Genomic DNA, 14,109 nt, shown 5'->3' on the forward strand with positions numbered 1-14,109 from the left:
TTGACCCCAAATTCCTCAGGGAGATGGATTTGAGGTTTCCTCCCATCTCCTCCTTTGGCGACTCCATGATTACACCTCTTTCTCTGCTGCAACCCTGGTGTCTGGGCGTATTGACTTGCTATGTGCACGAGTCAACGAACCTAATAGTGTTACATCATTTTCAAAAACAGTATTTACACCGTTGCACCTGTGGAACAGATGAAAGGACACGAATAAAAATAACTCAGGCCGGGTGCGGTGGCTCACGCCTGTAATCCCAGCACTTAGCGAGGCCGAGGCAAGTGGATCACGAGGTCAGGACTTCGAGACCAGCCTGACCAACATGGTGAAACCTCGTCTCTACTAAAAATACAAAGAGTTGCCGGGCACAGTGGCTCACGCCTGTAAGTAATCCCAGCACTTTGGCAGGCTGAGGCGGGTGGATCACCAGAGGTCAGGAGTTCAAAGCCAGCCTGGCTAACATGGCCAAACACTGTCTCTACTAAAAATACAAAGATTAGCCAGGTGTGGTAGTGGGCGCCTGTAGTCCCAACTACTCGGGAGGCTGAGGCAGGAGAATCTGTTGAACCCGAAAGGCGGAGGTTGCAGTGAGACGAGATTGCGCCACTGCACTCCAGCCAGGGCTACAAGAGCGAGACTCCGCCTCAAAAAAAAATCCAAAAAAACAACAAAAAAACACAAAGATTAGCTGGGCGTGGTGGCGGGCGCCCCTAATCCCAGCTACTCGGGAGGACGAGGCAGGAGAATCGTTTCAACTAGGCAGCGGGAGGTTGCAGTGAGCGGAGATCGCTCCATTGCACTCCAATCTGGGTGACAGAGCGAGACTCCGACTCAAAAAAACCAAACAAACAAACGAAAACTCAGTGGGAGTGTCTTCACTATGCAGTCGTCTATTCAGCAACCTTGACAACAAGCTCTGGCACTCAGTTTCTATTTCCCGGGAGTTGCCCAGCGCTCCGCCCACGCCCGCTTGCAGAACTCGCCCCGCCTCCGCCCCACCCATCGTGTGACGTCACCCTATCGGTCCCGCCCCTCTACTTCGCGTTGGTCCCGGGACTGTCAACCGCGTCCGGAAGCCCCGCCTTTTCGCCCCCGCCCGCATGCGCACGCGCACACGAATGCGGGCGCACACGAATGCGGGCACACCCTTGAGTCCCCTCCACAGCCGCGGTTTGATCCCAGCGGTCCAGTCGGCCGGTGCCGCCCATCCGCCCCGCCCCCTAGACGCACGTCCGCTCGCCCGGCGCCCGAGCCAGTCCGCGCGCACGCCGTCTGCGCCCCGAAAGCCCCGCCCCAAGGCGCGCCCGCCCACCGCTCTCCACGTGCTCGCTGGAGGGCGGTGCGAGGGGCCGAGCCGACAAGATGTTCTTGCTGCCTCTTCCGGCTGCGGGGCGAGTAGTCGTCCGACGTCTGGCCGTGAGACGTTTCGGGAGCCGGAGTCTCTCCACCGCAGACATGACGAAGGTGAGAGGCGGCGGCTCGCTCATGGTCCGCCGCTGGGGCCCTGCCCGTGGGCTACCGGGGCTGCGGGGCTGGTCGAAGCCGCGGTGTCCCGGGCGCCCAAGCCAAGTTGCAAAAATCAGTTTAAAAGAAAAATTATCTCCTTGCGGGGATCGGCCTAGGCCGCTGAGGACCCCAGCGGTCGTATTGAGGGCGCGATTCCCCGCTCGGGGCTAGGGGGTGATGGCTGTAGCCGCCCTTTACCCGGCTCCGCTCGGCCGCGCACTTGCTCCAGTCGTCACCCGCGGTCCTGGCAGTAACCCAGGGAAAGACGCGGCGGTGGGGCTCCCATTCGAGCTTGGAGGAAGCCCGAGTTTGCCAAGGTGAAAGGGTTTCTGAGGTCCCAGAGTCACAGGGCTCCTTCCCCCGCGGAAGTGAAAGGTCAGGGAGTTAAGTGGCTTGGAAGGGTTTCTAGAGGAAATGCATGCCTCTCTAGAGAAAAGGGCTTTGCGGAGAGACCCACGTTTCCCAGAATTAAGAGCATCTTCCAGAAGAAAAGTGAACTCCAAAAAATTACGAAGGTCGCTCTTCAGATGTGAAGGATCTGCAAAGGGAATGGCTCTCGGAACCAGCACAAGCTTGGGAGTCATGCCTAAGCACCAGAAAGAGATGACTGTCCCTGCAGAAGAACGTTCTAGGGGGAGCTTGAGCTCCAGTCTCCTGCAGGTATCTCAGTGGCGGAGGGACCAGTCGCCTGACCAGTGCTGTCTCCAGTACTGTGCCACAGCCTACCCAGATAACAGTTGCTCAGTTGGCTCCATTGATTCCCGGGGAGTGAACAATCTTAGGGAAGTTAGAACCTGGCAGAGTTACCAATGCCAAGGAAGGCTGTTTTCTTTGGTGGAAAAGACCGAGAGGGCACTATTCTAAGTGTCTGTGTGGTTTTGTGGAAAGATCAACTGCTGGGCGGGAAGACATCTGGATTCTCACTCAGTCCTACCACACAGGAGCTCCTGTCTCAAACTAGGTTTCAGTTTCCTTATCGGTCAAGGGGGGTAAGGGTACTTGTTCTTTCCACCTCACAGAGTTGCCATGAGGCAGACAAAACATTTTTAAAGTCATAAATTGCCGTGCAAAAGTAAATACTAAGTATTACTAGGTTTGCTTCCTCATTTCTGGTATTTGAGACCTGAGACTTGTGAAGGAGATGAAGGGAGTGAGCCGCCAAGTGCTTAGCAGAATGCTTCTACCCTCCCTAGGAAGTTGGTACTTCTCTTACAGCCTCTGTGTTGACCACAGTCCTTACGTGGCAACAGTCCTTACGATGGGAGGCACAGCCATTGGCTTGACTGGAACGGCATCCTAGAATATCTGGGATTTGCACTTGAGGATTGTAGGGGAGGAAAATCTTCCCTCTATCCTCCTAGGTTCTGTGGCTGGGCCTAAGAAAACTGACATAAGATGTATTAACAAGAGAAAAGGATACAGATTTTATTTACTATTTTTACGTGTACACAGGAGTCTGCAAGAGGAAAATGAAGACCTGAAGAAGCGTTGGGCCCAAAAGCTTGTATACCTTTTTAAACAAAGAACAATGCATTGTGGGGGTGTGACAAGACAAAGGGGCTTGGGTTAGTAAATTGTGGAATAATGACTAGGAAATCATATGGGGGTAACTAACAGAAGATAAGGGTGAGTTCAGTAGGTTTATTTGTACAGGTCCATTTTGGTGTTGACTTCCAGTTTCTGGTGATAAGAATGTTCTCCTTTTCCTGGTACAGGGAGATCACCTTTCTCATGGGAATTTGTGTGACCTGCTTTTAGGGAGAAAGGGAGGTCAGAGAGTACCTCTGCACCTGCTGTTTCTCAAGCGCCTTTGGCTGAAAATAACTAATGTGCCAAAGCGGTATATTTTGGAGTGGCATGTTCTGAATCCTTTCAGGGTCTATCTTGGTGACAAATAGATTTTTCTTAAACAAAACATCTTTCTGCTTTATTTGAAAGTGAAGCTGTCTCCTGGGAGTGAGCACAGAAACCCAGGGCAATGTCCAGGACGGGCAGTGATGGGTCTTGCTTTGGCAGGAATCTGAAACACTTGGGCAGGTGCACATGTAGCTGACCCCAGCACCTGCTTCTTTTTTTGCTTTCTTCTGTCCATGGGGAGGACACGGTTTGGGTGGAATTATTTGTTCCTTCTGGAATTTGGGGACTCCTGAGCCTCTCTAAGGGATCTACTCTAATTCTATTATATTTACGTTTTTTGCTTATTCCCAGGGCCTTGTTTTAGGAATCTATTCCAAAGAAAAAGAAGATGATGTGCCACAGTTCACAAGTGCAGGAGAGAATTTTGATAAATTGTTAGCTGGAAAGCTGAGAGAGACTTTAAACATGTAAGTGTTGCTTGTGGGCTCTAGTTCTTAAAGTGCCCCCAAATCGAAACAGTATTTTTTCTTTCTTTTCTTTTTTGAAACAGAGTCTTGCTCTGTTGCCCAGGCTGGAGTGCAGTGGCACGATCTTGACTCACTTCAACCTCTGCCTCCTGGGTTCAGGTGGTTCTCGTGCCTCAGACACCCAAGTATCTGGGATCACAGGCATGCCCCACCACTCCCGGCTTTCATATATATATATATATATATATATATATATATATATATATGTATTTTTTTTTTTTTCCAGTAGAGTTGGGTTTCACTGTTGTTGGCCAGGCTGGTGTTGAATCCCTGGCCTCAAGTGATCTGCCTGCCTCGGCCTCCCAAAGTGCTGGGATTACAGGTGTGAGCCACTGTGCCAGGCCAAGAATATTTTTCTATGCCTTTTTGTCAGAAGAGACAATGCCGGGAAGTGCTCTGGCCAGAAGCAGAAGTGAAAGCATGTGTCTTTGGAATGCACTTTGGTACTTTCTGTTTCAGTATGGATGGGTCTGCAGTTCTGGGAAGTCAGGCCATTTCCAGCCCAATCAGAAATCTATTGTGGAAGACTGATCCAGAATAATCTGGAAAGTACCAGATTTCCTCAGCCCACCCTCCTGGCTCAAATTCACTTTCCCCACCCTCTTCCTCCCAGCTGCCTTCCCACCAGCCTCTCTACTTCTTTTAACTCCCCTTTTCTTGTGAGAGCAGGATCCCTAGGATAGTTAATAGCAGCCTAAGGGTTTTGCTCTTTTATTGCATGCCTGAAGTTTCAATGGCTTCTCAAAATTTAAAATATCTGTGAATCACCTGAGGATATAGTTAAAATACAAAAAGTCTCCATGGGGCTGGAGATCCTGATGGTAGGGAAACATTGTAACTGCACGCTGTATTTGGCAGACATGGAAGTATCCATGTAAACCACTGCAACTATGTATTATTCGGATTATAGATAGCTTATTAGAACCTAATAGATGCAGTCTAATAATTATAGTAACTAATAATCGGTTAAGAGAATTTGTATCTCCTCTCAATTTTTTATCAGTTCTTGTAGTACACAGAGCATTCTCAAGTGCATTGATTAATTCATTAATCCAAAAGCTAACCTGTGAGTACAGAACGCCTGCCTTGCTAATGGATGGCTGTCAGCTGCATTCCAGAGCATCTGTGCTACGGGCCTCTTATAGTCATGGATCTGTTTTGTTTGGAAATTGCCCAGGATAGTCAGTATCCGGTTCGGGTATCTAGTCTGTGGAGAAACCACATAGATATACAACTTCCAAGCCAACCACCACTTAGATTACTGCAGTGTTTTTGGTGTCTTGTGGCTTTTATTGAAAAAGGTTTGAGATTCATTCGGTTCAGCGTCAATCTGTGCTCAGATGCCTTGTGCAGCTGTAGCATTTGCTTTCCATTGTTTTTAAATATGTTTGTGTTAGATCTAATCTGAAAGTTTGTTAAATAGTTTTTGAGCTAGAATTAGAAAGGCTACACCTAAGAAATCTGGGCTGGGCACGGTAGATCAGCAGTGTAATCTGTATTACACCTGTAATCCTAGCACCTCGGGAGGCTGAGGTGGGAGGATTGCTTGAGCCTAGGAGTTTGAGACCAGCCTAGGCAACAGAGTGAGACCCTGTCTCTATTAAAAAAAAAAAAAAGAAAGAAATCTGGCTTGAGAGCATTCTGTATTTGGATAAAAACATAAGTGAAAAAGACCATGGAAGCAGTTAGCAGAATAGTGTGATAATGCTGAGTATGTAAGTGTGCCTTCCCAAGTGAACCGAGCAAAATACTTGTTTTAAAACGACTATTTCCTCTTGTTTTAGATCTGGACCACCTCTGAAGGCAGGCAAGACTCGAACCTTTTATGGTCTGCATCAGGTATGAGAAGAACGTGATCATTTGGTAAACCCTCAATGAGCACCGACTGTACACCAAGTATTGGGGCTGTCTAGTCATACTAAACATTATGTGTTGGATTGTATGATTTTATTCCAGTATTAAGCAGAACATTTAAGATTAAGAGGCGATTTGCTGTCAAAAACTACTGCCTATCTTATATTCCTCAATCTGAAGGCTTTCTTTATCCGGTTGTGGCTCTGGCTTACACAGAATTATTTGCAAGAGTATCCTCACTTACTCTGCCTCTCAAACATATAAGTTATACAATTTTGCCAGGACACAAAGGTTTAAGAAAAAAAAGCCACAACCAAATTTCACCGTGCGTTTAGCCCTGTTGCTGCAGTTAAAGTAATTGTGTGGGAGCTCAGTGAGTCTCCACATGTAGAATTCCTTGCTGGAAATGAACGCTTGAAAGAAATAAAGTGGTTGATTTGGTGTATCTGTGGGACAGGACTTCCCCAGCGTGGTGCTAGTTGGCCTCGGCAAAAAGGCAGCTGGAATCGACGAACAGGAAAACTGGCATGAAGGCAAAGAAAACATCAGAGCTGCTGTTGCAGGTTATTTCACTTTTTAAGTTTAAAGAATCCTGAGGATCCACTCTTTTTGATGACCTCTCTTTCCCCTTTTTGTCCTTTTACCAGTTGCCACCCCTTACCACGTTCACACAGAAATAATTCATCTTAACAAAAATTCAGTTCCTCTTGCTGAATATGATTGCCCTTATGATAAATACAGAAGGTTAGCTAATGGAATTTTATTTTTAATATATCTATATCTCGTTTGGGTGTTTTACTACCATTTGTTCGCTCTTGTCATATTAGAGCTGTGTTTTCCCAGAACCTGTAGTGTATAGATTTTTTGTAATGCCACCCTGATGCCTCCCGACTTTTAAATAACACAGAGTCATCAGATTTTACAAATAAAGAGACTAAGGAAGCAAAGCGTGGCGTGCTTGTTTATCACTAGCCAAAGGTGTGTGCCTGTCCTAGTATGTCCCAGGCAGAGGCCATTGAGTCACTTAGCATTAAGCAGCAGGACGGGCCTAATACCGTCAAGAGCCATGATTAAAGATGCTTTGTAAAACATTTCTGAAACAGTGACAATTGGCTTGATTACTATTTAGGCCTGTGTATATTATAAATGCTCATTAACTTTACTTCAAATATCATTGAAGTGGTTATTTAATAACTTTTGAGAGTTTTTGCTGACCTGATCTTAATAAAATGCTGTGTTAATAATGGACTTTGCTCAGTTCTTTGGATATAATTTCAGCGTCATCATTTCCCTGTCATTTTTAATCAGTGAAGCTCTTGGCAATTGGGAAGCTTCATCAGGAAATCATAGTGTTTCAGAAATAATCCTAGGAATAATTGCCACTTCCTGAGAGCCTGTACGGCTCTGGGAGGAGCTATTCATTCTCTCCATCAGCCTGTCCTCACCACCACCTGGGAGTGAGGTACTTGCTGTAAAATGCACTCACGTCTTCATTTTACAGAAGAGGAAATGAGGCTCAGAACATTCGGGTATCAGGGCTGGGATTTGAACCCCAGGGCTGTTTTCTCAGCACATCACATCATGCCTCTGCTGTCTGCTCTTTGAGTTGTCTTGGACTGACTCCAGTTTTCTGATTCCTCTGTCTTTTCAAGCGGGGTGCAGGCAGATTCAAGACCTGGAGCTCTCGTCTGTGGAGGTGGATCCCTGTGGAGACGCTCAGGCTGCTGCGGAGGGAGCGGTGCTCGGTCTCTATGAATACGATGACCTAAAGCAAAAAAAGAAGATGGCCGTGTCGGCGAAGCTCTATGGAAGGTGATGGAAGCAAATTAGGAGGAGGGTGGTGCTCCCTGGCGTTCTGACAGCCTGGCTTTTGGGATATGAGCTGCCTGCTTTTCAGCGCCACCCACAGCTGCATGGCTTGGCTGTGACCTCCCCATTGCCTCAGCCATTTTAATAATGTGGTCAAAATTAAGCCCAAGCTCTGCTCCTGGCTCTCGGCATATGTCTGATTCCCCCATGACTCCCTGACCCCTCCCTGCTCTGATTACAAGGAAGCCATAACCAGGTAGCTCTTACCTGAGAGGGAGGAATGACATGACAGACATATCCCACAGGTTTCAACCCAGATAATGTTCATTCATTTACCTGGCACCTGCTGGCCTTGTGCTAAACACAAGCTCCACACAGATGAAGAGATCCTCTGGATGCTTGGTCCTTGCCCTTGTGGGCTAGTGGGGTCCCTGCCATCAGGAATAAATAAGATGAGACCTTCAGCAGATGGTGCCAAGCACAGTGGGGGCCCTGGCACTGGCCAAGGGTTGGCAGCTGTGGGGAGTGGGGGAGAGTGCGGGCTCTGCAGCCAGTCAGCATGGGCTTAAGTCCTGGCTCCACCACTTACTCGTTGGGGGACCTTGCTGGTTACGTGGCTGAAATCTCTGTGCTTCATTTTCTGCATTTGTTTACTAGAGTTGTAATACCGATTTCATGGGGTTTGTATCATCATCCAAAAGAGCACATCAAGTAGGGGGCAGGTGGCAGGCCTTCTAGGCCATCTACTGTTACTCACCCACCTCTGTGCTGCCACAGGAAGAGCCAGGGTTGTGAAACACGTGCCTGTATCCTTTCTCTTCTAAAGCTGGTCCTGCTTACGGATGGGTTGGAATTTGGAGCCCCGACTTAGGTAAAAGAAAGCAACAAGGTCTTCAGTTGCCACGTTAGAGCCATTGCCATACGCTTGCTTTGCAGTTAGCATTTGGGGCTGCAGCATTCCTGATACAGTGAAGAGAACAAAACGGGCTTTTCTGTGGAAGCCTCTTCTCTTCATTTATGTGGTAGATTTAGAGCTTCAAAGACCCCACAGCACAGGCCCTTTTTCATGTAGATGAGGATTCTGAAGGGAAGTGCCTGACCGGATACCCTCTGGTTCTGCTTTGTGTGGCCATGTTTTCTAGCTTTCTGCACCATACCATCTGCTGCCCTGGGTCAGATCACAAAAAATGAATCCAGGTCCTGTGTGCCAATTGTTTTTGATTTGTAGTCTTCCTCTTTTGTTTTCTGTAAGGTAAGAGTGTCTCTTAGTTGGCAGGCAGTCAGCATTCTTGAGAGGTTGTTTGACAGTCACTTTATCTTTCTTCTGCCAGTGGGGATCAGGAGGCCTGGCAGAAAGGAGTCCTGTTTGCTTCTGGGCAGAACTTGGCACGCCAATTGATGGAGACGCCAGCCAATGAGATGACGCCAACCAGATTTGCCGAAATTATTGAGAAGAATCTCAAAAGTGCTAGTAGTAAAACCGAGGTCCATATCAGGTAATTCAGGATTGTGTCACAGACTCGAGATGTTACAGCCAGAAGGAGCCCTTGAGATCCTAAAATCCAGCTCCCTCACTTTTTAGAGGAATAACTTGAGACCAGAGATTTGAGATGACCCACTTGGGTCCACATGGGGAGCTGGAATAGAGCTGAGTTTGAGGTTCTTTCTATCTTTCCTTGCCTTTGAGAGAGCGAGTGCCATGATATACTATGTGTGTGTATATTTCATAACTGTGTTATTCAGACACAATTAACATCCCATACAATTCACCAATGCAAAGTGTGCAATTCAGTGATTTTTTTTTTTTTTTTTTTTTTGAGACAAGGTTTTGCTCTGTTGCCCAGGCTGGAGGGCAGAGGCATGAACATGGGCTCAAATTCCTGGGCTCAGGCCTCCCACCCTGGCCTCCTGAATAGCTGGGATTACAGGTGTGTGCCACCATGCCCAGCTCATTTCTTAATTTTTTGTAGAGATGGGTCTCCCGCTGTGTTGCCCAGGCTGGTCTTATACTCCTGGGCTGAAGCAATCTCACCTTTTCCTCCTAAAGTGCTGAGATTACAGCCATGACCCCCCACATGCGGCCTGATATTTAGAATATTCACAGAGTTGTGCTACCATGACCACAATCAATTTTAGAACATTTTCATAACCCCCAAAGGAAACCTTATACCCATTAGCAGTTACTCCCTGTTTCCCATTCCCTAAAGCCATCAGGGGATGGACACTTTGGTTGTTTTTACCTTTTATTTCTTTTTGGTATATGCCTAGGAGTTGAATTGCTGAATCAAATGGTAGCTCTGTTTAATTTTTTGAGGAACTTAACATGGCTTATTTTGGTGAATTATTCCTATCATCACTTTTGGACACAAATGAAGAACACAGCATGCCTAACTAGACATGGGATGAGAATTTGTGCCGCATAGATTCCCTTAGCCTAGACTGCAGCATTGGTGCTCCCAGGTGTCCCTGAATGCTGTGTCAGTGGGAGGCTGTTGGAGCTGAAAGCCTGCTCGTCCAGTTCCGTCGCTCTCTTGGGATCTCCAGCCTTTTAAGCAAACCAACTCTGAGCATTTGGGAATTTATAATTAAAACAAATCAACAGGTATTTGTTTGACCTAAAGAATTCTTTATTGTCAAAGTTGTTTCCCAAGGGTACTTCCATTTAAAAGAATTCTTTAGTACTTAATTGTGATTAGAGTTGGTGTTTTTCACGAAAGCATCTATGGTTTAGACAGAGTGAAGAAAAATTAATAGTCTATAGAAAGCACAGTACTTAGAGCTTGATAAAATTTCTGGAATGGTTAGTATATGTTTAATCTATAGCAATGTTTAGGTTCTATAAAAGTATCTTTTTGGTCACCAAATAGTGGTTATGACAGCCCCTCTGGTGTGCCTGGAATTTATCATACAAAGATGCATGAAGTGGTCCTTGTCCTTGCAGAAAGTGAGGATGTTGTAAGAAAGAATAGGGAGGTAAATGGCATTTGCAGAGGGTGCTGCAGGATCAGAGGGATGAGGGGGACTGCCAAAGAAAATGAAGCTGCTGGTGCAATTGTGCACGCCTCTATTTGCAGCTACTCAAGAGGCAGGCAGGAGGGTCTGTCAAGTCCAGAAGTTCAAGGCCAGCCTAGGGAACATAGCAAGACCTATCTCTAAAATAAAAATTTTAATAAGAATATGGAGTCTAGGCCAGGCATGGTGGCTCATGACTGTAATCCCAGCACTTTGGGAGGCTGAGGCAGGTGGATCACTTGAGGTCAGGAATTCAAGACCAGCCTGGCCAACATGGCGAAACACCATCTCTACTAAAAGTACAAAACTTAGCTGGGAGTGGTGGTGCGTGCCTGTGATCCCAGCTACTCGGGAAGCTGAGGCACAAGAATTGCTTGAATCTGGGAGATGGAGGTTGCAGTGAGCTGAGATCGCACCGCTGCACTCCAGCCTGGGCGACAGAGAGACACTGTGTCTCAAAAAAAGACTGGAGCCTAAGGAGAGTCCTGCAGGTTGCTTAGAAGTTACAGTACAAGAGAGTGGGGCAGGACAGTTCAGGTGAGGAAGCTGCAAAACTTGTAGCCGAGCAAAGGGAAAAGAGTTCAGCAGAGCCCAGGCAGGACGCATGGGTGGGGTATGACTCGTTAAACTGAGACATAGCCGCGCTAAGCACTCTCCATTGTAGGTCGGTGTATATCAGAGAAACACAGGCAGTTCTTCCACAAGGGCAGGACTTTAATCAGACATCAAGTACTGAGTTAATGATTTAAAATGCCCACATTGCACAGCCTTGTTGTTGTTGTTTTTTTTTTTTTTGAAGTGATTTTTGAAACTGTTTCATCTTCCGATTTAAAATTTTTTTCCCTTTGAAGTGTGCTGGTCATCCCACCATGATGCAGTCCTAGTTTAATCATTTTAACAAGTGGATGGCAAATGCCGGAGGAGCATTCCTTGGCTGTGGTTGTTGCTGGTCTGCAGGAGGATAGAATTTCTTTCTTGGCCTAGTTACCGTGGCCAGAAATCAATACAAAGCCCTTTTGTGCTCCTAGCCTAGAAAGAAGAGCAATATGGCATCAGTTTTCTAGTTTGAACTAAGGACTGTTTCCATCCCATGTTTATTAAGTAAGAACTAACTAGTTTTCTCACTTAAATCAAAGATGCTTCAAGCAACAGTTGAAACTGTGAGAAACAGTGTGTGACAACATTAAAAAGATAGAATTCAACAGTTCTTAAAAAGCAAATAAATAGGATATTTTTTTTCCAGTCATTGGGATATAGCTTTGGTTTGCTGTTCGTTGGTTCATTTTTTTTTTTTTTCATTTTTAGAAATAAAGCAATGGACCCCTTACCTATCTTTAAGCACTCTTTGTGGTCTCTGAGCCTATTGCTAATTTTATTTTTTTAAGAGACAGGGTGTTGCTATGTTGCCCAGGTTGGGTGCTGTGGTGAGATCGTGGCTCACTGCAGCCTTGACCTCTAGGGCTCAAGCGAGCCTCCTGTCTTAGCCTCTGCAGTAGCTAGGACAATAGGCAGGCACCAACATGCCTGGCTAATTTTTTCTTTTTTTTTTTTTTCCAAGTCTCAACTTGTTGCCTAGGCTGGTCTCAAATTTCTATCCTCAAGTGATCCTCCTTCATTGGCCTCTAATTTCATCTTTATTATATCTTACCTTATTTGTTTTAGAGACAGTTTCACTTTTTTGCCCAGGCTGGTTTCAAACTCCTGAGCTGAAGCAATTCTCTCACCTCAACCTTCCAAAGTGCTGGGATTACAGGCATGAGCCACCGCACCCGGCCTTCTAACTTCATCTTTAAATTAAAATTGTAGAAATATCTGAGTAGATTGGAGAGAGGAAATTAATTATATAGACTGTAGACTATTAGTTGACATTGTATTAGGGTACCACACATGACTTCTCTTAGTAATTCAATAATCTTTTGATGAAAGAGTTACAGACCTCATTTTATAGATGAGGAAATAGGCTTAGAATCAAGTGACTTGCCCAAGAATATACAGAAAGCAAATAATGGGACCTGATAATTGAAACCTTAATGTGCGTATACTTTAAGAGTTTGTATATTATACTTTTTCACACACTGTGGTGAGCTTTTTCTGTTATTTTGAAATAAAGTTAACAGTATATTTACTTTTTCCCTCTTTCTACCCTGTAGACCCAAGTCTTGGATTGAGGAACAGGCAATGGGATCATTCCTCAGTGTGGCCAAAGGATCTGACGAGCCCCCAGTCTTCTTGGAAATTCACTACAAAGGCAGCCCCAATGCAAACGAACCACCCCTGGTGTTTGTTGGGAAAGGAATTACCTTTGACAGGTATTTTTTTATGGTGTCCGTGCTTTGTATTTTGGTGAATTATTTGTATGCAGTTAAATTACTTGGTTATAGGGTTTTTTGGTTTGATTTTTTTTTTTTTTTTTTTTGAGGCAGTCTCACCCTGTCACCCAGGCTAGAGTGCAGTGGCGTGATCTCGGCTCACTGCAGCCTCTGCTTCCCAGGCTCAAGCAATCCTTGTGCCTCAGCCTCCCAAGTAGCTGGGATTACAGGCATGCACCACCACACCCAGCTAATTTTTGCATTTTTAGTGGAGATGGGGTTTTGCCGTGTTGGCCAGGCTGGTTTTGAACTCTTGGCCTCAAGTGATCCGCCCACCTCAGCCTCCCAAAATGCTGGGATTACAGACATGAGCCACTGTGCCTGGCCAGTTTATAGTTTGATACAAAAGCATGGTGTTTGGTTGAAGGTATACATTACTTTAAATTTATTATGCTACCACCTCTAAAATGCTTAGAATATGTCAGAGACTATCAGGTATTTTGCATGTGTTAGCCCTAACCATACCCCCGTGGGCTAGGTATTGTAGACATTCTCCAGGTAAAGAAACCATGACTCAGAGTTTAAATAATTTGTTCAAAGTCCTATAACTAGTAAGTGGAGTCCGAAGTCAAACTCAGGTGTGTCGTGTCCTTTTTTTAAAAAAAATACAGAGATGAGTTTTCACTGTGTTGCCCAAACTGGTCTTAAACTGCTGTCTCAAGCAATCCTCCCACCTCAGCCTCCCAAAGTGCTGGGGTTATAGGTGTGAGCCATTGTGCTCTGCCTAAAGTGTCTTCAGATTTTTCTGCCATGCACTTTGCTTGTCCTCTGTGGCTGTTAAAGATTCTCCACGAGGTTAGTGGTGATGCCCCTGTTTGTATTATGCTGTCTTCCCTTTGCTTGCTTCAGATGATTACTTCTTTTAGCTGACCAGTCTAGCTCCCATTAATCTTATTCAACCATAAGTATTTCTTAGAGTTGGAAACTGTATCTGGTTATTTCAACCAAGGAGAGGCTGAACTGAGAAAGACAGTGGAGTTTGGTATTTCCTGTGGGAAGCATTTGCCACCAAACACAAGTTTCAGGGATGCCAGCGAGTATGAGGCGTAAAAAGGGCTACCTAGCAAAAAAACTAGGTTAGAGAAACCCATGAGGGATTTCATTTTTGTTTTATTTGCTTAACTACAGGACTTCTCAGGGTACAGAATATAGCATTTTCTGTATTTCCTTTTGAA

At 45.7% G+C, this 14,109-nt stretch overlaps 1 protein-coding gene across 4 annotated transcripts in view; it reads left to right on the top strand.

The window, feature by feature from the left end:
* The first annotated feature begins 1,095 nt into the window (after positions 1-1,095).
* LAP3 (leucine aminopeptidase 3) overlaps positions 1,096-14,109 on the top strand; it is a 30,811-nt gene continuing 17,797 nt past the window's right edge. For 2 of the 4 annotated variants that reach the window (XR_010156039.1, XM_063807957.1), the window contains exons 1-7: positions 1,096-1,464; positions 3,715-3,830; positions 5,675-5,729; positions 6,202-6,307; positions 7,397-7,556; positions 8,885-9,049; positions 12,716-12,874. Coding sequence is in view for 3 of the 4 variants with exons in the window: in XM_063807957.1 (XP_063664027.1) it covers positions 1,363-1,464; positions 3,715-3,830; positions 5,675-5,729; positions 6,202-6,307; positions 7,397-7,556; positions 8,885-9,049; positions 12,716-12,874 (863 nt within the window). In the remaining variant the exon portion in view is untranslated. The remainder of the gene's footprint in view (positions 1,465-3,714; positions 3,831-5,674; positions 5,730-6,201; positions 6,308-7,396; positions 7,557-8,884; positions 9,050-12,715; positions 12,875-14,109) is intronic. The other 2 variants (NM_001246465.1, XM_016950969.3) reach the window with 2 other exon arrangements.

This window comes from Pan troglodytes, chromosome 3 (assembly GCF_028858775.2).
Source record: "Pan troglodytes isolate AG18354 chromosome 3, NHGRI_mPanTro3-v2.0_pri, whole genome shotgun sequence".
Lineage (NCBI taxonomy): Eukaryota > Metazoa > Chordata > Mammalia > Primates > Hominidae > Pan > Pan troglodytes.